Here is a 27,384-nt window from a genome sequence, read left to right as displayed (position 1 = left end):
TCAAGGGCACTGCTTTCATTAGAGGACTGATTTCATTACCTATTTTCATTATCTTTTATAGTGAAATGCTACTTTTCAAGTTATTAATATGCATTGGAGTTGTTACCAGCAAACACTGTCCTACACCTCCAGTTCAAAATATGAGTAGCAGTGTAATACTTAGATTCAGTTATAAATTATATACGTATAAAACAAAGAGTTGCCATTATTTATATATTGCAATAAATACACAAGAATGAATACAAGTTATTTTTCATAAAATACAATTTCTAATCAATTTAGGAGATTTCCACACTATGAGGACTTTAAATACTTAAAACACCAGGTAATCCCCTCTGTTACAGAATGCCAGCCGGGTGAGATCTGAAAGAGATTCTTTATTGATAGCCAAATATTGTTGACTATACTAGCAATCTGTGTTTTCTTGCTATTTAAGAAAAAAATACAGAGAACCTAGACATTTAAAACATTATTCGTGTAATAATCACTACAGACTCTCACTGGATCTTTAAAAATTGTGTTAAAAATCGCCAAAGTCATGATGAACACAATTAATGCAGCTACATCATTTGAAAAGCAATATAAATTATGCTGCTAAAGACAAAACATTGACATACATAAACATCACAATGTAACACAGCAGTAACTAATTGCTATTTCATATGAAAATTAAATGTAAAAGTTATGCTAGGGAACTTGGAAATTTTTCACTTTAGCAAAATGTTCTATTTATATACCTCCAACTTCTATGATACAGTATACAATAAAATACTTTAAAAAGATATGACATTCAAATGCTTCATTTACACAAATAATATTGCCAATACTAATAAAAGTGATGCCCTTAAACATGAACTGCTCTGCTAATTGTAATTTTAAAATTTTTTTTACTTGATTTTACATTTTAATTAGCAGTTAGCATTACATATTAATCAGTTCTGTGCTGACAAATAGAGAGGTCCTAGTCAAAATACTGTTTCTCAAAAGTAATGTACATCATATTGCTTGAAACTAAACAACCATATAAAAAGTGGCAATCATTTATCTAAACATTGATTATGAAAGACAACTGGCATATACTCAGGCAGAGTGTTGAGTTCATGATTGTTTATTTACAATAAAAGTACTTTTACTGAAGCTAACATAAGTTTTTAGGTCAATTACTACAGTCTCTTAAAGTTATAAAAATATTATATAAAATACCACAGGCTTTAGAGGCTATAACTTCATGTGGTTCTGATACTAGCAGCTGAAAAGTGTTTATAATTTAAAAATAAATAAACTATAGAGGTAAACCAGTTACAAAACAGCAGAGGACTGAGATAGTCACAAGAGTGAAAAGAATTGCTCAATTACACAATAGCTAACAAAATGGTGAAGCAGTTGGATCAAAAGTTTTAAAAACCTCTTTCAGAGATTTGTCATCCGTTTCTCTACCGGGATCATTATCTGGGGTTGGGCTCCCCTGTCCTGGCTGCCTTGCCTGCCTTGGATCACTGTACTGTGGCCTAATTAAGCCTGTTAATGCCTGAACAGGAAGGCTGTGCACTGCTGGGACCTGAACCTTACCAGAACTCCTGGGAACATCTGCCTGTGGGTCAGCTGGCCCATCAAGAGTGACTTCCACATTTGGATTGGTTTTCTGTGGAAGGATAGCTTCTCCAGGAGAAGGCTCACTTTTGTCACTACTTTTTAAGCCACCACTTTTTTTCTGGTTCTTTGAGTTTTCTCCTGAAGAAGCTGTTGCTAGTTCTGATGTGGATGATGAACCATGATCCCTAGGGTCATACAAACTAATACCACTAAGAACTGAAGTTGAAGTTCCCAGTGGAAGGCCAGCTGAGGAAGAGAGTTTAGGGACATATGGAGGCAGAGCCCCGGAACCAGAATTGCTAGCTCCTGCCCCTGAGGGCTGTGATAAACCAGGGTTTGATCTGGCTAAGTGAGGGGCACCCTTTGATGTATGTGAATCCTTCATAACCACTTGATGAGACTCTGTATTGGACAGTCTGTGAAGCCTAGGATCAAAATTCTTTTGTAGTCTAGGATCTCCTAATTTACTTCCTGAACTGTGTGAGTCTCCAAATTGTTCTAGGTAGCCTTCTCTGCTTGTTGTGTTAATTTTGGCTTTGGCTGCTAATTTTGGATCAATGGACACTGTGTTTTGATGAAGATCACTTTTGGTATTCCATAACCTATTTAGCCTCTGGTCAGCTATAAGTGGGGGCAGAGGTAAATTGATTGAAGACACTGGATCAGGTTTAGGTAAAGGTACTGGAAGTAAGTCTTCCGGAGCCCACACGATGTGTTTTGCAAAGTTGGGTTTGGTTAGAGTAATGTCCATTTTAATGTGACTGAACTGTCTCAATTGTGACCTTGGATCCTGGAGCATTATGCCAGGTGAGGCATCCAAAGGTATTAAGAAAGCTTTTTCTCTCAGTTCTCTTTCTGTATCTTCATCATCATCATCGCCTCTTTTGTGTTTGACATTAGTGCCAGCATTTGCATGATGCAAATCAAACTTTGCTCCACTAACAGAAGAGCCTACGTGACCACTTCCATTCCCTCTCAATTTCCTGGGATCCCACGCAAGTCTAAGATCCAGTGGGGCAGACTCAGAAGGTTTTCTAATGTCTTGCCTTGGGATAGTCCTAAGTCTAGGGTCAACCACTTGGTTTCCTTTACTTTTCTCTTTAGCAAGTCTTGGATCAGTAGGAGTGCTGAGTTCTGTGGAAGGTTGTTGCTGATTCCTTAAAGTTTCTGTTTGTTTCTGTAATGTTTTCAGTATTGATTTGACACTGCTTCCTTCTTCCTCTTCACTACTGGAATACCAGTTAACTGTATCATCTAAACGCAGACAAAAACTTATTATGAAGAATGAAGCATTTATATGTAGACTTAATTAACATTAAAAAACACATACTCTTTCTGAAATAAGTATAGTCTAACTTCAAGAAAATGCATAACAAAAATGCCAGATTTCAAAACTGGAACAAAATAAGATGTGGTAAGAAAACTATCAATTCAGTCATTATACTCTATTAAGGAAGCAGGGTGATACTAGAATATGTGTAATGTCATTCTAGTCAGAGAAAAGGCAGGACCTTTCCTTCCAACTGGCCAAAGGGAATTCAGATATGTGTGTTGTATGTGTGGTGGGCTGTAGGAGAAAGGAAAATGCTCTTAGCATTCTAAAATGTGCTAGGTCTCTTCAAATCAAGCATTCCTTAAGCTTCCTAGCTCTGAATTTATCAAGTTAACAATGGACTAAAAAGAAAACAAAACACTGAAAGTGATGGTTAAGGTAGCAATGGAAACTGAGCAAATGAGAAATGGGGTGGAGACTTTTCGTTTACTCTTTATTATATGTTTAGATATTTGACCTGTGTGACTATATTAGCTATTCAAACATTAACTTTAAAAATAACAAAACTGGCCAGGCGCGGTGGCTCAGGCCTGTAATTCCAGCACTTTAGGAGGCTGAGGCAGGCGGATCACGAGGTCAGGAGATCGAGACCATCCTGGCTAACACGGTGAAACCCCGTCTCTACTAAAAATACAAAAAAATTAGCCAGGCGTGGTGGCAGGCACCTGTACTCCCAGCTACTCAGGAGGCTGAGGCACGAGAACAGCGTAAACCCAGGAGGTGGAGCTTGAAGTGAGCCGAGATCGAGCCACTGCACTCCAGCCTGGGTGACAAAGCAAGACTCCATCTCAAAACAAAACAAAACAAACAAACAAAAACCCTAACATCCTAAAACTTATATACTTTATGAGAACACTTTGAGTCTTACTTTTAAAGCCTATTTAACTCTAGTGTATTAGACACAAGTTTAAGAAGCCTACCTGTCATAAGTCTTTTCTCTAGCAGAAGGAATTACAAACTGATGTTTCAGAAGGGTGATTCTCTCTCCTCTCCATTAAAATAGACACAGGTTGGCTCTGAATTGGCCACAAGGTATCTCCTGTTCACATTCTTTTTTTTTTTTTTGAGACGGAGTCTCGCTCTGTCTCCCAGGCTGGAGTGCAGTGGCCAGATCTCAGCTCACTGCAAGCTCCGCCTCCCGGGTTCAGGCCATTCTCCTGCCTCAGCCTCCGGAGTAGCTGGGACTACAGGCGCCCGCCACCTCGCCCGGCTAGATTTTTGTATTTTTTAGTAGAGACGGGGTTTCATCGTGTTAGCCAGGATGGTCTCGATCTCCTGACCTCATGATCCGCCCGTCTCGGCCTCCCAAAGTGCTGGGATTACAGGCTTGAGCCACCGCGCCCGGCCTCTCCTGTTCACATTCTTGCCAGAACATAAGAGTCAGAACATGGGATACAGATATACAGATATACTGTATATGCATATATGTATCTCCATCCTAGAGTATCTTGGATCAGCAGAATATCCTAGACATTCTCATTTTTACTTCATCTCACTGCTCACTAATGCATGCCTACTACATGAAACTTTAGTGTTACAGGGTTAGTTTGAACAGAGTAATGCTTACAAAACAAGCATTGGTATTTAGGGTAGAATGTGGGTTAAAACAGCATATGGTATGTCACAACTGCAAAAAGTTTTACTCAGATCTCAGTCTGAAAAAACTACTTCTAGACACTAGATCTCTTTTCTTCTCTTTGACATCAAGGAAACCTACAGATGGATTTGTGATCCACTTTTACCAGTAGCAATTACTTTAAATATTTCTGTATAGTAATTTCATTCCTCATAGTATTCGTTACTTCTATCCTTACTTTTTCATTCCCATATCAATATATTTTATAAGCATTATATATATTTTTTATAATTTATAAAGCATACTTAAAAATCTTTCTTAAATGAGAGTGAAAATAGTAACAGAGGGAGAGTAGAAGAATAGAGACAGGCTGGTGGAAAACAGATATTAGATAAAAAATGATAATTAGCAGCTTTTTATCAAAGCAGAGATAAAATGCATAAAAGCATTAAAATCCATAAAAATTAACACAAACACAAGTAAACCTAACTGTTCAAAATATTTCTGTATCAGAGCCAACAACTCCCATAGAACACTACCAATTACATAACATTATAGAATAAAATTTTCTATTATCTAAAAGTTTTATTATCTTTGTTTATGAAACTTTAAGACTACCGAAAGATTACTTATTTATTTATTTATTTTTGAGACAGAGTCTCACTCTGTTACCCAGGCTGGAGTGCAATGGGATGATCTCAGCTCACTGCAACCTCCGCCTCCTGCAAGCTTCTCCTGCCTCAGCCTTCTGAGTAGCTGGGACTATAGATGCGTGTCACCACACCCAGCTAATTTTTGCATTTTTAGTACAGATGTTTCACCACGCTGGCAGGATGGTCTCAATCTCTTGACCTCGTGATTCACCCGTCTTGGCCTCCCAAAGTGCTGGGATTACAGGCGTGAGCCACTGTGCCCAGCTGAAAGATTACTATTAAAATGTTTATAATTTAAATTGTACAGGAAATTCACTTATTAGGAATCTTTCATTCTCCTGTGATGTTAGGTAAATGAAGAATTAGTAATATCTTCTTTGAAAATGTAGCAAAAAATGGTCATATACATTGATGCAAGAAACTGAAGAGGACACCAAAAAGTGGAAAGATATTCCATGTTCATGGATTGGAAGAATCAATACTGTTAAAATGTCCATACTACCCAAAGCAATCTACAGATTCAATGCAATTCCAATCAAAACACCAATAGTGTTCTTCAGAGATATAGAAAAAACTATCCTAAAATTTATATGGAACCACAAAGGACTCAGAATAGTCAAACCTATCCTAAGCAAAAGGAACAAAACTAGAGGAATCACATTACCTGATGTCAAATTATACTACAGGGCTATAGTAATCAAAACAGCATGGTACTGGCATAAAAACAGGCACATAAGCTGGGTACAATGGCTCGCACCTGTAATCCCAGCACTTTGGGAGGCCGACACAGGCAGATCACTTGAGGCCAGGCGTCTGAGACCAACTGGGCCAACATGGCAAAACCCTGTCTCTACTAAAAATACAAAAAAAAATTAGCTGGGCATGGTGGTGTGCACCTGTAGTCCCAGCTACTTGGGAGGCTGAGGCACGAGAATTGCTCAAACTCAGGAGGTGGAGGTTGTGGTGAGCTGAGATTGCACCACTGCGCAACAGAGTAAGACCCTATCTCAAGAAAAAACAAAAACAAAAACAAAAAAATGAACTAACAAAAAAGCAGACACATAGACCAAAGGAACAGAACAGAGAACCCAGAAGCAAACCCATACATCTACAGTGAACTGATTTTCGACAAAGGTGCCAAAAACATACATTGGGGAAAGGACAATCTCTTTAATAAATGGTGCTGGGAAAACTGGATATCCATATACAGAAGAGTAAAACTAGACTCCTATTTCTCACCATATACAAAAATCAAATCAAAATGGATTAAATACTTAAATCTAAGACCTCAAACTATGAAACTGCTACCAGAAAACATTGGGTAAACTCTCCAGGACACTGGTCTGGGCAAAGATTTCTTAAGTAATACCTCACAAGCGCAGGCAACCAAAGCAAAAATGGACAAATGGGATCATATCAAGTTAAAAAGCTGCATTATAAAGGAAACAAATGATGAGACAACCCACAGAATGGGAGAAAATATCTGCAAACTACCTATCCAAGAAGGGATTAATAACTAGAATATATAAGGAGTTCAAACAACTCTATAGGGAAAAAAAATCAATAATCCAATTTAAAAATGGGCAAAATATCTGAATAGCCATTTCTCAAAAGAAGACATAAAAATGGCACACAAGTATATGAAAAGGTGCACAACATCACTCATCATCAGAGAAATGCAAATCAAAACTACAATGAGATATCATCTCACCCCAGTTAAAAGGGCTCTTATTCAAAAGACAGGAAATAACAAATGCAGGCAAGGATGTGGAGGAAAGAGAACCCTCATACACTGTTGGTGGGAAAGTAAATCAGTACGACCACTATGGAGAACAGTTTGAAAGTTCCTCAAAAAACTAAAAATAAAGTTACCATCTGATCCAGCAATACCACTGCTAGGTATATACCCAAAAGAAAGGAAATCAGTATATGAGAGAGATATCTGTACTCTCACGTTTACTGCAGCATTATTCACAATAGCCAAGATTTGGAAGCAACCTAAGTGTCCATCAACAGACAACGGTCAGGCATGGTGGCTCACACCTGTAATCCCAGCACTTTGGTAGGCTGAGCTGGGCAGATCACCTGAGGTCAGGAGTTCGCAACCAGCCTGGCCAACACAGTGAAACCTCATCTTTACTAAAAATATAAAAATTAGATGGGCATGATGGTGCACACCTGTAATCCCAGCTACTTAGGAGGCTGCGGCATGAGAACTGCTTGAACCTCGGAAGAAGAGGTTGCAGTGAGCCGAGATCGTGCCACTGAACTCTAGCCTGGGCAACAGAGTGGGACTCTTAAAACAAAACAAAACAAAACAAACAAAAAACAGACAATGGGTAAAGAAAATGTGGCATATATACACAATGGAGTACTATTTAGCCATAAAAAGAATGAGATCCTCTCATTTGCAATAAGGAACTGGAGGTCATTATGTTAAGTGAAATAAGCCAGGCACATGAAGACAAAATTCTCATGTTCTCACTTATTTGTGGGAGCTAAAAACTAAAACAATTGAATTCATGGACATAGAGAGTAGAAGGATGGTTACCAGAGACTGGGAAGGGTAGCTGGCAGATAGGGAGGAAGTGGGGATGGTTAATGGGTACCAAAAGTTAAATAGAATGAATAAGACCTAGTATTTGATAGCACAACAGGGTGGCTATTGTCAATAATAATTTAATTGTACATTAAAAAAAAACTAAAAGAATATAAATGGATTATTTGTAACACAGAGGATAAATGCTTAAGGTGATGGATACTCTATTTACCCTGATGTGATTATTATGCATTGCATGCCTCTATCAAAATACCTCACGTACTCCATAAATATATATACCTACTATGTACCCACAAAAATAATTTTAAAATTATAAATATATATTTTTAAACGTTCATATAATAGCTTGTAGCTACCTAGCGTTACATAGTTTTACATAAATGTCATGTTTGAGTGGCCAAACATCAATTTTGTAATTCATAAACAGAACTGAATGCTTTAAACTTTTCTCATCCTTTACTGAACTAACTGTTGTATACTTACCAATATCAAAAATACTAAGATAAACTTAGTTTCCATATAATCTTTTATGTTTAAAATATTTCTTAGTATTATAGCAGATCCTTAATTATATAGCCTATGACATAAAAATATCTCTAATAACTGAATCATTTTGAAATTGGGCTAGAATTCAAAATCCTCAAACTGAAAGGTGTCCTTTTCTTGTTCTATTTATTTTCTTCAAAAAAAAAGCAAAAGGCTTGTTTGCAAGTCTGCACAACCTTGCACTCTAGCTTCAGATATTTTTACTGCTTCAAGTCAAACCTTTTGCAGTTAAGTATTAATGCAATTAATGGCACTGAAACCACAATCAATCACAAGATAGTTGCTATGAGATAAATTGGAAATAGAAGAGAGAGCTCATTTTAATTCTTTTTTTTTTTCTTGAGACTGAGTCTCGCTCTGTTGCCCAGGCTGGAGTACAGTGGCGAGGTCTCAGCTCACTAGAACCTCCGCCTCCCAGGTTGAAGCAATTCTCCTGCCTCAGCCTCCTGAGTAGCTGGTACTACAGGCACATGCCAACACAACCAGCTAAGTTTTGCATTTTTAGTGGAGATGGGGTTTCACCATGTTGGCCAGGTTGATCTCGAACTCCTGACCTCCAGTGATTCGCCTGCCTCGGCCATTTAAAAGTTTTAACCCATCCAAATAGGTAAGATGCTATTAATAACTTCTGACACACCTTCTTCCTTGCTTGGTGCTCTATGAGGTTGGGTGCTGGTTTGTTCTTCATCTTCTTGGTATCTCTGAGTAAGTCTGACAAAAAGAGCTCTTTGCACCGCAGGGAGGAGGCCTGCTACAGGCAGAGGGCCATGGCCTGTCCTGGTGCTGCTGCCGTCAGACCCACTCCCATGGTTAGGTGAGTCTTGAACAATAGGAGGCTGCTGCTGGGCAAATTCGCCATGCCACATCCCATCTACATGTATAACATGGGGAGAGACAGTCATTGAGTGAGCACAAAACTCCACCAAAGTCATAAGAAATGAAAACTTTCATAATAGGCACACTGGATTATCAAATTATGCCATTTAAAAATATTTCTAAAAGTTATCTAAAATTCTATTGTTTCAAAAGTTTGGCAAACTGAAAACATTTTAAGGTTTCAATCTTATCAATTTTATTTAGCTTTACTTAAAACATATGTTTCTATCATGCTTTTAATGAAAAATAGGACTGCATTTTAAATTAGGAATAAATTATTTCAAAAAGTAAACTTACCACCAGAGTTACTGGGTGGCTGAAAATTATGTACAGGATGCTGTGCATAGTAATTATCATAAAACTCAGCTGGGTTTTGCAGGGACTCATAATTGGTGTTAAGCTGCATTTCACCAGGACTTTGCTGGTATGATGAACCTGGAGAACAGTGATTCTCTCTGGGTACTTTCATCACATGTCCTGGAAAGCCTGGGGAGTGGTAAGCCCCACCCATACTTGGTGGTGTCAAAGATGTGTCTGGTTGAACAAGTACTCCAGCTTGATTTTGAGGACCTACAATTTCAGGTGGACCAGGTGGTAAAGGTGGGCTCTGTGGCACTGGTAGACCAGGAGGTCCTGCACATGGGTGATGTCCAGGGGAGCCTGGGTGCATCACAGGACTACTGTGTCCCTGAGACATGTTAGGTCCAGGACCTGGACTTGACCCAGAACTATAGATATGTTGAGGGTGTGGACTGCTTCCCTGAAATTGTGGTCCTGGTGGTGAGGCACTGTTATAAAATGCTGGTGGCCTGTAGACAGAAATAATATTTCTTACTTCAAAGAAAAAGAAACAAACAAGAACATTAACAGTTCTAAACAGATATTGGTTAAGTATGTTTTTTTTAACATCAGAATACTGTGTGTTTAAGAAGGAATTTGTTCCATATCGTTGATAGGTAGAAACACGAAATAGACCTCTTGCTTTCATTTTAGCCCACTTGCTGCTTACTGTCAGCTGTTCTAAAACTTACTCTGTTTTGAAAAATACAGAAAAGTACAAAGATAAATAAGAATCACCCCTAATCCCACTACTCAGAGATAAAATTTTTTATTGTTTCTCTCCTACTACTCCGTTTTCAGGTATATGTAACCTTTTACAATAAAATTAGAATCTACTACACATAAACATCCAACTTTTTATAACAACTTGTAATTGGTTATTGCTGGCATACAAAAAGACATTCAGTTTTTGAATGTTGCTCTTCTTTCTTGACATCTTGCTAATTTAATTATTTCCAATAGTTTTGTCTGTTGATTCCTTTGGGTGGAGGGAAACTTCCCAAATAATTAGGCTGCCACTCCACTTCTAATCTTTATAACTTTATCTGATTTCATTGACCAGGATACAATATATATTAGCAAAACAGTGGACATACTTATCTTCTTGACATTAGTAGAAATACTTTTAATGGTTCAAATGAATTGTGATATTTGCTATAGATTTCTTGTTCCTCATTGGCTGAGACCTCCTTGCTTTCCTGGGTTGTCAAAGCTAAACGAATGCTCCACAATGCGACTTAAGGCCCAGGTGAACAGACCCTGGGGAACTGGCAGCAGGGCTGGAATGGTGGTGTTAGAAAATGAAAATCTGGATCCAGAGGTTTTCCTCCAATAGCCTAAGGAATTGCTCTTCAAAAATAATCAAATACGTGGAGACCTATTTCCCACAATCTGAAGGCATTATCAACAACAATGCAGCTTCATAATCAAGTGAGAATGCCAAATCCACCCACCAGGCAGGGTCCTTCAGCATTACTATGCTGAGAGGTTTCAGAAGCTGTGTAAGAATTGCATATGGGAAAGCACTGACGGCAAGCAGCAGAGGGTGGGAATGGAAAACAAAGGGGGGAGCAGCCATCTGCGTGCATGCCAGATATGTGCTATCTCTAACCAAGTTTAATTATACGATTAGCTTGGAATATGACTTAGTTTCTTAATGATCGTTTTCAGAAAAAAAAAGTTGATGTCATTTTGAAAGTTTTCACTTACTTCCTCCCAATTTTATGCGCTAAATCCACAGTAGGTTTTACAACTATTTCAAAAAGAGATGGAATTTTCCTAAAATCATCAGAGAAATCTGTCTGAAAATCATCTTCAGGATCAGAAAAGGGAAAATGCTCTGGAGGGGTTGGCAGAAGCCCAACCCCTGGAGGTGGTTTGGGAAGAGGAGTTATGCCATGCTTTCTAAGTTCCTCTAATTCTCTTTCATCTTCATTTATGAGTTCTTCATCAGTATTCAACACCTAAAAATAATTGGCAAAGATTACTATTTCAAAGTGAGTCTTTTCCTCACATTTAAAACTAGGAAGACTTAAGTTTTGTTAGTAGAAAAATAACATTAAAGTTGAAATGAGCTGGTCACAGTGGCTCACGCCTATAATCTCGGCACTTTGGAAGGCCAAGGCAGATAGATCGCTTGAGCCCAAGAGACCAGCCTGAGCAACATGGAGAATCCCCCATCTCTATAAAAGTGCAAAATTAGCTGCACATGGTAGTGCCCACCTCGGAAGGTTGAGGTGGGAGGATGGCCCCAGGGGTGGGGGTGGGGGTTGCAGGACAGGGGGTTGGCAAGGAGCAGGGTGTGGAGGTTGCAGTAAGCTGAGCCAAGATCACACCACTACACCCAGCCTGGGCAACGCGGCAAGATCCTGCCAAAAAAAAAAGAGAAAAGAAAAGAGACAGAGACAGAGAGAAAGAAAGAAAAAGCAAGCAAGAGAGAGAGGGAGAGAGGGAGGAAGGAAGGAAAGGAAGGAGAGGAAGGAAAGGAGGGAAAGGAAGGGAAGGAAGGGAAGGAGGGAAGGGAGAGAGAAAGAAAAAAAACAGTTGAAATGGTTTGGAGATAGCTAACTCCTCATTTTTATAAATAGAATGAGGTTCAAAAAGGTAAAGAATATTCCTCAAATAGAATAAAATATAAAATAGTAAACCTTCAATTTCTCAGAAGTTTCACAAAATATCATTTATAAAATATTATTCAAGTCAAATGTATTTGTGGAGAGATGTAATCAAGGTACAAAAATATTACTCACTTTGTCCAAAAGTTTCTTTGTTTCTTTAGTTAGATCATCATGGGAAAACTTACAGTTGTCTCCCTGGTAACATTTTGCTCCACTATGATAGAACTTGCAAGGAAATTCATGTAAATAAAAATATTAAGGAAAAGACCAGGTAAAATCAAGGTCTATTTTTTTTTTTTAAACCAAAACCTACAACTGTTAGACAAGATGGTTAAGTTCTAGAGATCTGCTATATAACATTGTACCTATAGTCAACGATACTGTATTGTATACTTAAAATTTTGTTAAGGGAGTAGAACTCATGATAAGTGTTCTTAACACATACACACACTAAACCATAACTGTGCTGAATCAATAAGGCTGTATTATTATATATTATGCTGAATTTACTATAATCACATCAGCTTATTTTTTATTCTATTAAGGTTAGATATTTTAATTATACAAAAACATTCAAACAGCTTTTTTCTCTATTAAAACTAGAAAGCCACTTTTAAAGAAAAAAAACATTTATACGTCATGTTAAAGGCAAATATCCCAATAATCAACTACAGACTAATCTTAAGATTTTGGAGACAAACTTATAAAGAAAATATTAAATCTAGAAGTATAGTGAAAAATGTACCATTCTCAGGTGATGTGTGCTCAAGCTAAAACAAAAAGGCACTATCATTAAAACATGTTTATGTCTGCCACAATCACTATTATTTAAAATTCTTCTGGGAATGTGGCCAATACAATTAAAATTAAATAAGAGGTATGAATATTGTAAATGAAGTAAAATTATTATTTACAAACAGCATGACTATGTGACAAAAACCCTGTAAGAATAGATTGAAAGCTTTCAGAAACAGAATAAACTATTTGTTTTCTAAAAAAATACGTCAAATCTGAAAAAATTTATTTTTCTTGATTAGGACAAATTTATTACATTTTATTTGTTTTTATTGTTTGCCAAATCACTTCTAACCTGAGAATATTACAACATTTTTTTAAAAAAGGAAGGCGTATATGCCTTATCAAATATCAAACATACTCTTACAGAGGGGAATAATCAAATACCACAATAGATAAGAGTAGTATAGAAGCAGAATTGTGTAAAAATGAGAATTTACGGTCTGGTAAAGATGCCATTTTAAATCAGTAAAGATGAGGCAATGAGTTAATCATCTGGAAAATAAAAGGTCCTTATAATACACTGTGTATTAAAATACAGTCCACATTCATGTAAATGTCAAATTTAAAAATACAATATTCATAATCATTATAATTTCATTTTTGTAAAAAATTATGTGTATAGGCTGGGCCCAGTGGCTCACACCTATAATCCCAGCACTTTGGGAGACTGAGGCAGGCGGAGCACCTGAGGGCGGGAGTTTGAGACCAGCCTGACCAACATGGAGAAACCACACCTCTACTAAAATTACAAAAATTAGCTGGGCGTGGTGGTGCATGCCTGTAATCCCAGCTACTAGGGAGACTGAGGCAGGAGAATTGCTTGAACCCGGGAGGCAGAGGTTGCAGTGAGCAGAGATCGTGTCATTGGACTCTAGTCTGAGCAACAAAAGTGAAACTCCATCTCAAAAAAAAAAAAAAAGAATTACATGTATAAACATATACACATCCATTCATACCATAGCACAGAAAAAAAAGTCTGAAAGGCTTTATGCCATAATGCAAGCATAGTTATCTCTGTAGGATGACATTACTTAGGATTTTTTAAGTTTGTTTGAAGGTCTTTAACCATACCAAAGTAGAAAGAATAATTAAATGAAGTCCCTCTCATGTTGACCTCATAGGTTCAACAACTTTCATCGTTTGTTGTAAATATTTCCATACCTATTCTGAACATATAAGGAATACTGTTTCTATTGTTTCTTTCCTTTTTTTTTTTTTTTTTTTTTTTTTTTTTTTTTTTTTTTTTTTTGAGACGGAGTCTTGCTCTGTTGCCCAAACTGGAGTGCAGTGGCACCATCTCTCGGCTCACTGCAACCTCCACCTCCCAGGTTCAAGCAATTCTCCTGCCTCAGCCTCCCAAGTAGCTGGGATTACAGTCCCACGCCACCACGCCCAACTAATTTGTGTATTTTTAGTAGAGATGGGGTTTCACCATGTTGGCCAGGTTGGTCTCAAACTCCTCACCTCAGGTGATCCACCCACCTCGGCCTCCGAAAGTGCTGGGATTACAGGCATGAGCCACCGTGCCTGGTCCCTTTCCTCCTTAAATTACTTATGGGAGTGGAGGAGGTGTCTCACTATGTTACCCAGGCTGGTCAACTCCTGGCCTCAAGCAATCCTCCCGACCCAGCATCTCAGTGTTAGGATTACAGGTGTGAGCTACCATGCCTAGCCAGGAATACTTTTTCTTACCAATCAAGACTTCATTACCAACCTGGCAAAATTAATGTGTTTGTTAATTTCAACTAGTAACCAGTCAATATACAAATTTTCCAGACTCTTAAAAAAGTGTATTTTTATAATTCCTTTCTTCAGATCAGGACACAAAGATGATCCACAAATTGTATCTAGTTATCTCCCAAGTTACTTTTATTGATTTCTAGAAGTTCCGCTTTCCCTTTTATTTTTGTATCATTTGTTAATTTTAATATAGGTCATAGATAGTATTCAAATACTCTCTACTGTATCATATCAAAAGGCATTTAATATCTGGTTGTTTCTTTTTAGTAATGTTAAGAGTGATCAGTCCTTTCAGGTGTTGTCAGCTTCATCCATCAATTGTAAAGTTCCTGATTAACTTTCACCTCATGATTTTAGCAGGCATCAGTAATCACTGCCCAGGTCTATTGGGGAGAATTTGCAAAACTTGGGATTGCTGGGTCAAAGGGTAAATGCATATATAATTTTGCCAGACATTGCCAAGCTCTCTATAGGAATGCACCATTTTGACATTGCCAGTAACAGGGTTTTCTCACATCCTTGCTAACAAACTTTGCTGTCATGGTTTTTTGATTTTGCAAACCTGATACAGCTGCAAATGTTATCGCAGTGTGGCTTAAATTACATTCCCCTTATTAGGAACAAGACTGAACATCTTTCTATATGTTTTGGGACCATTTGCATTTCTCTTTCTGTGAATCTGTATCTCTTGCCTTATTTTTCTTCTCAGTGTTTAGAAACTCATATATTAAGGGTATGACCTCTTCATAAGTGACATAAATTACACATAATCTTTCTCACTTTATTATTTATCTTTTTATTTAGCTCATGTTACATGTATTTGTTTTGCAAATGCAAGCTTTTTCATGGAATCAAACTTTCAATCTGTTCCCTTTTTGCTTCTGGATTTTGAGACAAGGAAATTTTTCTGTTCTCCTGGGTTATAAAGAAATTCATCATGTATTCCTCTGGTAATTGCATGGTTCCATTTTTTGACATTTTGATCTATGGTAACAGGCATTTTTCATTTTCCATTTTATTCACTTTCTTTTTTTCACATTTTTAAAACACAACAGAATTTAAAATTTATCTGGAAAATAAACATCAGAATCTACCAAATATTACAGTGTGCTGTTGTGCCAGAAATCATCACAGCAAAGCAACACAGACAAGAGGGTGAACAAATCCATGAAGCCAAACACGAACTCCAAAAAAATAAATCCATACATATAAACATATTATCGATGATAGTTTCAATTCCGTGGGGGAAGCTTTATTAGTCATAAGTGGTAGTGAGCAACCTGATAAGATATTTGGGGGGAAATTAACATGGAAAAATTGCAGAATACATTTTTTTAAAGGACCAGAACACTATATATAGTGAAATTCCAATTTGGGTAGGAGCAGGAATACAATTTACATGTATGTATTTCCCAAGGGAGAGTGGGGAAGAATACAGCATCTATCATTGAGTGGTAAGATTTGATAAGACTTTTATAATTTTCACAATGATAATTTTATTACTCCTGAACTTAAGTAAAATAAGTATGGAGTAAAATAATTATAGAATAAAATAAGTATTTTGCCAACTACTCCTTCAGGAAGCAGATTCTCTTGAAATACTTTAAGCTGATTATATTAAGGTAACTTCCCCTTCACAGAAATTTTTCAAAGGCAGTTATCTTCATTTCCCTAAGGAATAAAAGTCTGTTTTTGCTCTTGAAGTACAAAGTTTGGGGACTTAGACTGGCTTATGTAATGTTGTGTTTTTAAATTAAAAACCAAACTAGGCTTTCTAGGGAGCATTTATTATTTTTAAAACCTCAAGGATCTTTAAAACCTCAGGCATTTTGTTTAAATACATTTTAAATAAAGGATATTATGCATTATAAATTGCAATTTCTCTCCTTTGGTAATATCCTTTGTAAAATAAAATTGGCAGATCTCTTTTCTTTTTCTCCAACTCTGATCATGATCAAATTTACACTGATCTTCCCTATTCACAAAAAAAAAAAAAAAAGGAAAGAAAAGAAAAAGAAAAAAAACGGTAAGAAACAAAGAGAAACAAAGAAACAACAGCTGAATTTTCTACATGGTGTCTCATGGTAAAATTATGGTCATTATCTTCAGTCTTTAATAATGAACAAATAATAAATGACCCCTTAGAATTCCTGCCCAAGACAGTGAATGTAGCTACATGCATTGAGGTAGCACAGTGAGCAAGACCTCACAGGATACTGCCTGAGTTCAACCAGCACTCACCATTTCTAGCTGAGCTACCATGGGAACTTACTCTTGGTGCCATGAATAAAATGGGGATAATAACATTAACTACTTTGTAGGGTCACTGTAGGATTAAATCATTTAATATTAGTTGTACTTTGAACAGTACTTGCCACGTAGCATTATGGTCTTTTAAACAAAATTAAAACATAATTTCAACAAATTATGTTATTGTCCCAGAACGTAATTAAATGCGCTCTAATGTATGGTATTTCCATGCAAGATACATTTTAAAGACCCAGTTTTATTACAACTACATGAGAAGAGAAAAAAATTAACCACCCCCCAAAAGACTTTAATTTTAAAGATTATTTTGGAAGTTAAAATGACTTATGATACCTCTATAAATTTACCTTAATACATCTCCCTTCCAGGAAGTATTTACAGATTTGTTTTCCTTTGTGTTCCACTGTGTGCTGATTAATAAATTCCTGAGTCATAACTTTCCATTTTTTCCCTGGTTTACTATACTGCAAGAAAAAAATTTCATTTGAATGCAACATATGAAACATTAATAGGTATCAAAATGTATAATTAAGTTAATCTGGAAAAAAGTACAAATTGACTACAAAAAGTGATCAAGACTGAACATTCTGATGCTATTCATTTATGTGGAGAGAGATATGTGTCTAGTAATCTACTTATGCTACTAGTGATTACCCAAAAAAGTCTATTTCTTTCTATTTTAATGAAGATGAATAACTACTTTTAAATAAAATTATAAAAAGCTTGAAAATCCACAATTCTCAATATGAGCAAAGGCACAATAAAATATGCACTAATATTATTGATAGGTATATTATAAAAGACTTTGAAATATCCATATTGTTTGACATACAATTTGTACTTTTGGGGATTATTTTGAAAGAATTATCAGAGAGACACATAAAGATCTATTCATATAATAAATTACTGCAGAAATACTGACATAGTAAAACAAACAGAAAACGAGAAACACTCTACACATCTAAAACTAGGAGACTAGTCAAATACATTATGATACATTTAGGTGGCAGAATATTATGTAGTCATTAAAAAAATCAACAACTTTGGATCATAAAAAATGTTTACATGGTGGCTCATGCCTGTAATCCCAGCACTTTGGAATCATTTGAGGCCAGGAGTTTGAGATCAGCCTGGACAACATAGTGAAACCCTGTCTCTACTAAAAATACAAAATATTAGCTGGGCGTGGTGGCACACACCTCTGTAATCTCAGCTACTTGGGATGCTGAGGCATGAGAATCGCTTGAACCTGGGAGGTGGAGGTTGCAGTGAGCCAGGAATGCCACTGCATTCCTGCCTGGGCAACAGAGCAAGAGTGTCTCAAAACAAAACAAAACAAAACAAAAAACAAACAAAAAAAAAGTTTACAATAATTTTTGAAGTAAAAAATTGATCCTAATTCGACAATAATAAATAAAGGCAAAGGAAAAAAGACAAAAGAACATACCCCATATTTTATGGTGTATATGTCTCTGGATGGCAGGATTAGAGATTGTATATGTGTGTGGTTATTTTGTACTTTCTTTAGGGCAAAAAAAGGGCAAACAAACAGGGAGCGTGTATTACCTTTAACTTTTAAATTTAAAAAGTTAAGAAAAAAACTTAAGAAAATTAAAGGAAAAGAAATCTTATAGCCCTACTTGTTTTCCTTACCTCTGCTGAGTCCCCTATTCAACTTCTGCTTTACGTGTAAGATTGAGTAACAAGGCAGAGTATGATGCTTAACCATGCTAAATGTAATGAGTTACATTCATCAACTCTAAAAAACAACAATATTGGCCGGGCGCGGTGGCTCAAGCCTGTAATCCCAGCACTTTGGGAGGCCGAGATGGGTGGATCACGAGGTCAGGAGATCGAGACCATCCTGGCTAACACGGTGAAACACTGTCTCTACTAAAAATACAATTAGCCGGGCGAGGTGGCGGCGCCTGTAGTCCCAGCTACTCGGGAGGCTGAGGCAGGAGAATGGCGTGAACCCGGGAGGCGGAGCTTGCAGTGAGCTGAGATCCGGCCACCGCACTCCAGCCTGGGCGACAGAGCAAGACTCCATCTCAAAAAAAAAACAAAAAAAACCACAACAATATTTTTCAAGCACCTGGTATGCACTGTGCCCTGTACATCACAGGAGTTCAATGACTATTTACTCTTCTGATTTCTGTTTTCCCTTTTCTCTTAATTTGCTAAAAGACAGAACATAAAGTTCAATCTACTGAAAACAAGAAATTGCCTCACAGCAAACATTGAGGCAATAGATGTCTACATTGAAATCTGATCCCCAGCACTCACAGCTGAAATCACATTTTACTATAAGAATTCTGAAAAAGGTACAACAATACCAAGTAAACAGATAATCCTAGAGATTCGTTTTTAAAATATAAATATACCTAATTTACCCCAGGAAAACACAATGAAATTGCTTATAATATACTCTGATAGACTCATTTAAAGTGTCTCAAATCTATATAAATTTGATTCACAAACATTTTTATGTTTACAGATTCATTTAGAATACGCAGATATAAATGACCAGCTCACATAGGCATTCTGTATGAAGAATCGTGGCTGTTATAAAATAAAACAAACAGCCAAAGGAACTGAATTATGCAAAAATCAATGAGCCAACCTGAGGAATACAACTCTGAAATTAAAAAGTAAACAAATTAGGTAATCTCACACACACACACATACAACACCCTGAAAAATGCAGCAAGTTGTACTTATGTTTCATTAATAACTTATTCTTTCTGTATATATTACTTTCAAATAATGTTTCATTGTTTTAACAGAGGATTATGGTGGGGAAGTGTTTTTTGTTTTGTTTTTTAGTTTAGTTCCACTTAAATGAGTAGAAAGTATTTCGGTGTCCACAGCTATGGGAAAGGTACTACAGAAAATCTAAAGCAACTTTAACAAATAAATTTTTAGAGCAAAATTAAGTGCCTAGAAGATATGGCGAGTTAGCAGACTGACAGAACTCAGGAACTGTGCCTTGCAACTCCTGTATTCTTTGCATTACAACACAGTACTGCAAATAAAAAACAATACAAGAAAGGAGAGAAAGAGGGAGAGATGGAGGGAGAAAAAAAAACAAGCTACCTACTGTACTTGGTCATTTTAAAACTTACTTACTTTAGAAGATATATTGATACAAGAGACAAGAGCATAAAAAAATATATATCAGGTAGAGGAAATGTAAGGATCTACCAGGAAAAAAATATTACAAAAAATGTAGTAGGTACAGTAAACACTAACACAATTTAAGAGTATTATGACCAATAGAATGAAGAATCCTTTAAAATTCAGTGAAAGTTTGCTTCTTCTGTGACTACTCTTGATTTTTCAAAAAAAAAATTATGATGAATCTGAAGGCACCCCTGAATTGATTTGGCTTTGGAGACTCATAATCTCTGAAAGGCCTAGGACAGAGATGGATCTATCTTGGCCACTCTGGTGTGGCCTGCATGTTCATGCTATTCTGGATGGGCCAACTGCAGACCATTCCTGAAAATGAACTGCTTCCTTGGGCTCTGGCACACTCCCAGTTGTTTATGGAATCTTAAGAATTGTCTCTCATGATAGCCAATAAACTGACATGATTGATAATCCATTTTTATCTTGATATTTCTGTTACATAATTATCTTTCAGGTATAGCCCAGATCTATAGACATCTAAAATGTTGTGCTTGATGGAGCCCTTAGAGTTAACTTAATACTATATCCTCATTTTGCAGATTAAGCAAATTGAGGCAAAGAGACAGGTAAAACTTGCTCAAAGTCACACTTTCCTGGAAGCTAATTTTGTTTAAAGGTATAGGGTGTAAGAACTGGATATAGGAGCAGGCTTTCTTAGAAAGCATTTGTATTAGTTTGGGTTAGGGAAATCAGCACATTCTAAAGGTCTACTAGTGTCTAAGAAGATGATAGGTTTATTAGTCACCCCAAAATTCTAAAATAATAACTACAATAATTCCAAAACTGCTGTTCCATGGAACAGTGAGTGGCTCAGTGAATGTTAGTAGGTGTGTAGGGAAAAAAAATTGTTTGTAGTTGAGTAAACGATGGGTTGAACAAAATAAGCTTCTTTCTGCCTAAGCTGCTCAGAAGCTTTACTACATTAATGTCAACTGAGAATCTCTAAAAGCAGATGGCATGTGCTGTGTTTTGCAAATTTATTTGGGTCTGAACTTCTTTTTTTAGGTCACACCTGTTAACATCTCTCTAAACAGTATACTAAGGAGTGCATATTAAGCAATCTCTGCCCATTATCTTTAAACTGAGAGATCCGAAAACCAAGTATTTTTGAATTATAGTATATAGCTATCCCTCTCAGCTCTCACTCAAAGTTGCAGTTTTTTTTTTTTTTTTCTTGAGATGAAGTCTTGCTCTGTTGCCCAGGCTGAAGTGTAGTGGAGCCATCTCGGCTCACTGCAAGCTCGGCCCCCTGGGTTCAAATGACTCTTCTGCCTCAGCCTCCCAAGTAGCTGGGACTACGGACGTGCACCACCACATCCGACAAATGTTTGTATTTTTGTAGAGACAGGGTTTCTCCATGTTGACCAGGCTGGTCTTGAACTCCTGACCTCAGGATCTGCCCGACTTGGCCTACCAAAGTGCTGGGATTACAGGTGTGAGCCACTGTGCCCGGCCAAAACTGCAGCTTTTAATGACCCACTATTGCCTCTATAATTCAATCAAATCTTACTAGAATAGCAGTAGAATACAGGAATTGGACCACTGTAATCCAGGGAGTCACTACAAGGTTAAAGTTCATGTTCAGAGTTCAACTCAATTTGACATATATTTATTGAATATCTACCACATGTAACATATAAGTTCACCTTTCCAACCATTTATATCCCCCTTTCTTCTCTTTCAATGCTTTCAACTCTAAAAAGGAAGTTAATTTACCACTGCCTCCCTTCTTGTCCCCGCTACATATTGAGCTATTAGCATTTTATTGCCAATTACATCTGGGGAAGATGATTCCTAGGAAAGAAAAGCATAAAAGAAGACTAACAGAGGATATATTTTTGCTTTTAAACTTATCAATTTTATTTTGAGGTTCCTTCAAACATAACAATTTTATTTCAAAGTCACCAACATTTGTACTTCTATACTAGCTTCACAACTAATTAACTATTTTTTGGAGGTTACTGATACTCATTTTATCTGAGCTGGTAATCTTTCATTTACTAGGAAAGTATCATTAAAATCACAATGCTTTCTTTGCCACCAAATAAATTAAAAGATGAAAAAGCTCCTCCCTTCCTTATATATAAATTCTTAGTACCTCTTGAAAGTCATCCGATACTGAAAATACATTAGGCCCTTTATTGGTTCTTCCCCCACGTTCTTTTCGTTTGATTTTCTTCGGCAAGCCACGTCCACGGCCAACATTAAAACTTTTAACTCTCTGTTCAATACCTAGAAAAGTTAAAATGTACTTAAATTTAAGAGAAAAACAGCATACCTTCCAATTTATTAGTTTATAAGGAACAGCACATTTTAATAGTCTATAATAGTGCATTTTTTTCTCCTTCTAGATTCAATGAAAAAAATTAAATCTTTATATCTTATCTCCTTGGTACTGTTTCTTAAGGGATGTTAACAACATAGGAAGGCAAGGAAAAGGACACACATGGCTAGAGAAGCAAAATCGTTTTATTATTTTTAATTTTCCTTAGCATAAGATCATGAACAAGCCTTTCTGTTTTTAAGAGAATCAAATATTATATTCCTATTTAAGGAAGACATTGTAGGTATCAGTGGTTAATTAGCAGCAAATCAAATTTCCACTGATAATTTTGAGTAGATATACACATGAAAAAATTATACTTTTTTGTTTTGAAAACTTGGTATTTAAAAGTATATAAAAGATACCCAAATTACAAAATTGTTTTCTTTTAGAGACAGGGTCTCACTCTGTCAGCCAGACTGGAGTAAAGTGGTGAGATCATAGCTCACTGTAACCTTGAAGTCCTGGGCTCAAGCAATCCTCCCACCGCAGCTTCCTGAGAAGCTGGGACTTTAGGTGTGAGCCCTTGGCCTGGCCAATACTCAGCTCTTTAAGAGGACAAACAGGTAGGAGCTTGAAAAGAAAAGCCCCAGGTGGGAAGGGATGAGCAAGACTTCTTTGCATTACCCTTATTCTCCAAGTGGGATGATCCCTGATACCACAACATCTAGACTACAGGAACAAACTTGCTCAGTACAACAGCATATGTGTAGAAAAATTATTTTCCCTTTATTTCAGCTAAAGCCTACATTCACATTTTTCAAAGAAATTTTGCTAGGAAATCAAGAAAAAATAAAGTCATAGAAATAACCAAATTTACTCATAATGGATTCCTGTATGCAAAGATAAATAAAGGGTAGTTATATAGAGTGTGGTTCCTCACTACTTCATTTCAGTCTCATATTGCTCCACTTTTCCTGAAGCAGGTATTTTGACTAGCCAATACTTAAGGCTGATTTGAGCCTTACATGACCCATAGTTTCTTCACTTATTGTCAACAGCTGGCAACTTGTCCTGTCTCTCCAGGGACCATGTAAGGTGATCAGTGCAGAAATGTCTTTAGATTATGTTTTTATCTCCAATTTTAAAGGATGTTCATAGTTCATGCACATTTGTTTAGCAAAAATGACTGCTGTATTTTAAAGCCTAATAAAACAATAGCTTCCCAGCTTTTCTACATTTAAAGCAATACATACAGCAAGAGAGACAACTGTATACTGACATCATATAGAAGCAAGGGGAAAAATATAAGAAAGTTGGATTGCATTTTTATGTATTTGTAAATCATTAGAATATCTTTCCAATTGAAATATTCATATATCATACAGATTGAAATATTTGTAGATTCTGTTCTAAAGTTCTACAAACTAAAAGAAAACGAATTTAGGTTCTACAAGAATAAGCTAATCTTGAGTGGGGATAAGAAGTTTCTAAGTTTTTACTCCACAGATGCCTGTTTTAATAAGGTTCTCACATTCTAAGACAGACTGTAATTTCAAACTTACCTTGCTGAACTCCTTTCATTCTCTGTTTTTTCCCTGATTCTTTAGAAAATGATGACCCTAAAGCAATATTTGAGGTTTCTTTAGCTTGCCTGTATTGTTTCAGCTGATTGGCAAAATCTTCCTCTGTTTCCTGACCGTAATTACCAAAGTTGTCATCACTGTAGTTACCGAAGTTGTCATCACTGTAGGTGCTGTACTCATCATATTCTTTACTTTTAAATTTTTTATGTTGACCCTTCTTTGATGTCATGTAGCTTCCTGATATATGTCCACGCTAAGTGAAAATGGACAATCATTATCAGGATTTTTCAATTATATATAGCAATTGACAGTAGCACAGGACATCCCTTTCCCCCCAGCAAGTTCGGAGAAAGGAGAAAAGATAGTTACTAGTTCTGACTCTTCATTAGTACTTACCTACGATACTACTTAACACTAAGTTCAAAAGCCTAAATGTTACCCTGAGATAATTAAATATTGTAATCTTTATGCTTTAGCCTTTGTTTTCTATGTTCTATGTCTCAGTATCTTACACACAGGAAAAGTAAAATACACACCATCACACTATAAATTTTCCTCCAAAAAATGAAAAGCCTTTTGAAAACAGGGAAAAGACAGTTAAATAGCTTGGGGTGGAGGAATGTGGTAAAACATACTATTTCTCCTAACACTGGAAAATTCTCAAATTACATTATATTTAATAAAAAACTGTATGTGTGGAAAATTTTATAAAAGAAAATGTATCAAGGGTCTAACAGAAAAAACAGAGCTTTCCCTAATAGTGAAAACATCTAGTGAATAAGCTGCTCATTAGAAACTTATTTATTTATTTTTAGAAACTGTTTATTACAACAAATATTAATACTTTTATTGTTTCCTTACTAAAGCATGTGAAAACAAAGAATACACTTTAGTACTAGAAGTTTATTCAATGACAGTATTCAGGTCTGTCTATTCACTGAAATGTTTTTATTAGCTCCATTGTATCCTCTGTCAATATTTTATAATAAAGCGAGAAAAAATTGCACATAATTACAACTTAAGGATCTAGAAAAATCCAAACCAAATAACTCATCTTTAGCTTAGTTCATTTTATTTTATTTTATTTATTTATTTATTTTGAGACAGAGTCTCACTCTGTTGCCCAGGCTGGAGTGCAACGGCACGATCTTGGCTCACTGCAACGTCTGCCTCCTGGGTTCAAGCAGTTCTCCTGCCTCAGCCTCCCAAGTAGCTGGGACTACAGGCGCACACCACTATCCTATCTAATTTTTGTATTTTTAATAGAGATGGGGTTTCACCATGTTGGCCAGGCTGGTCTCAAACTCCTGACCTCGTGATCTGTCCGCCTCAGCCTCCCAAAGTGCTGGGATTACAGGTGTGAACCACTGCACCCAGCCAGCTTAGTGCATTTTAAATGTGATATTAAAATACTACTCTGGCCAGGCACGGTGGCTCACGCCTGTAATCCCAGCACTTTGGGAGGCCGAGGCAGGCGGATCACCTGAAGTCAGGAGTTCAAAAAGAGCCTGGCCAACATGGTGAAATCCCGTCTCTACCAAAAAGTACAAAAATGAGCTGAATGTGGTAGCATATACCTGTAGTCTCAGCTACTCGGGAGTCTGAGGTGGCAGAATTGCTTGAACCCAGGAGGTGAAAGGAGGTTGCAGTGAGCCAAGATTGCACCACTGCACTCCAGCCTGGGCGACACAGTGAGACCCTGTCTCAAAATAAACAAACAAACAAACAAACAAACAAAATAAAATATTACTCTGGCAAAATACCAATACGAGACTATGTATTTAATGAAACGCAATGAAGTATTAAATCTTTCTAATTATAAAATAGAGAAAAAATGCATAATCAAGAAAACCAATTCACTCATCAATTTTAAATTTTAAAACATTGTATCATATTTTGATTTGTTTTAAGTAGTACTTTTAAAGTTTATAAACTCCATTCTGAGTCTAGCACTTCAGAAGTTCAGAAGGGAATTTATGATTGTAGCCAAAACACAGTGTTTCTGACATTTTTTAAAAGCCATTATGAAAACTAAGCAAAACAAAAAATAATTGCTTAGATTAAGTTGAAGATTAAATTAACTAGTTAAATGATGGTTACATTTCTTTTATTAAAACTGTGACTATATTAATACTTGATATATTTCAACACTTTATGATTGAAGATTACTCTGTTAATAGATGAGTATAAATTTTTCTCTGGAGATTAGATACTTCTCACAGAAGTTTTAAATTCTTAATATTAATTCAGTTCTCTGATTTGCATAGCTTTATCATAATAATCTCTGTGTTCCTACCTTAAGTAGAATTATCCCTAAATTTTCATTTACCTCCTCCCTAGTTTCCCAACTGTAAATAGTCTTAATAGTCCCCTAAGAATGCACATTCCATCCCATGGCTCCTTCTGTGGTTAAAGACTTCTAGTGTCGACTGCTAAGGTCCTTCACATTCGCATTCACACCATGTGGTATGAGCTTTCCAGGAAGCATGAAATGAAAAAAGGGTTACAGAGCAGCCCCACTTTTCTAGAGCAGTTCATACATTCATCATTGGGATGAACAAAATGCACTCACAGGCAAGGGTCTAGCAAGTATTTTTTCAAGTCCAACCAAGAGAAGATAAATGAAAAAGACAATAAATCCCACAAAAATAGATACCTTTTCTAATCACTCTGCCAACTGATGATTAGGCTATACAAACTGCTAGAATGTCTGTAGGGATAGATTTGGTTTCCGTAAAACAAAAATGGGCCCCACAGCAATCACTGGAAACAAATAAAGGAAAAGGAGGCCCTGAAGAAAGATGAGAAAAAAGGAAGCTATATTAAGTTCTCTAATTTAACTGCTAGGTGTTGACAGTATATTCTAATTTTGCCCCATAATTTTAGAAGTTATATAGCAGATACTTGTTATCTAACAAAAATGGATTTTTAGATATAGTTAGGATATAATCTTAATTCTCAGTGAGTCAACTCCAAAATATATATATGGAAGAAATGGTATTCAACTTTCTCTTCTTGTAAATAGCAGATTGGGTAATTCAGACTAGTTGTCTCTCTTAAAAAAAGTAGAAAAGATAGAAAATATTTTTTATAGTTTCAAGTTTGCTACCAAAATGCTCATATTGTCGTGTCTTTTCCTGAAAATAGCAGACTTCAGATATAAATTTCTATATCTGAAGTCTGTATTTTTTTTGAGACAGAGTCTCAAAACTTTGTTGCCCAGACTGGAATGCAGTGGCATGATCTTGGCTCACTGCAACCTCTGCTTCTCGAGTTCAAGCGATTCTTTTGCCTCAGCTTCCCCATCCTCAATTATAAAGGGATTGCAAAATGTGAATCAGAGACTGCAGCCCAGCCTTCAGGAATCTGAGTGGCTCAGAAGTCTCAAATCCTGAAACTGGAATAAAGTTTGTAAGGGTCACCAGAAATCTGGCAGAAGTAAG

At 36.5% G+C, this 27,384-nt stretch overlaps 1 protein-coding gene across 1 annotated transcript in view; it reads right to left on the bottom strand.

Moving 5' to 3' along the window:
- Nucleotides 1-357: 357 nt before the first annotated feature.
- The window catches only part of ZC3H6 (zinc finger CCCH-type containing 6), a 59,760-nt gene continuing 32,733 nt past the window's right edge, over nucleotides 358-27,384 (bottom strand). Inside the window, 9 exon segments of the mRNA XM_017856218.1 lie at nucleotides 358-2,847; nucleotides 8,899-9,132; nucleotides 9,435-9,946; nucleotides 11,187-11,440; nucleotides 12,227-12,336; nucleotides 16,492-16,607; nucleotides 17,234-17,364; nucleotides 22,191-22,324; nucleotides 23,921-24,194. Of these exon segments, the coding sequence (XP_017711707.1) occupies nucleotides 1,364-2,847; nucleotides 8,899-9,132; nucleotides 9,435-9,946; nucleotides 11,187-11,440; nucleotides 12,227-12,336; nucleotides 16,492-16,607; nucleotides 17,234-17,364; nucleotides 22,191-22,324; nucleotides 23,921-24,194 (3,249 nt within the window). The 3' untranslated portion in view covers nucleotides 358-1,363.

The sequence above is a fragment of the Rhinopithecus bieti genome, unplaced genomic scaffold (genome assembly GCF_001698545.2).
Source record: "Rhinopithecus bieti isolate Rb0 unplaced genomic scaffold, ASM169854v2 scaffold_42219, whole genome shotgun sequence".
Taxonomy (NCBI): domain Eukaryota; kingdom Metazoa; phylum Chordata; class Mammalia; order Primates; family Cercopithecidae; genus Rhinopithecus; species Rhinopithecus bieti.
The sequence above is the reverse complement of the archived record's forward strand: the minus strand, read 5'-3'. Positions and strand labels throughout refer to the sequence as shown.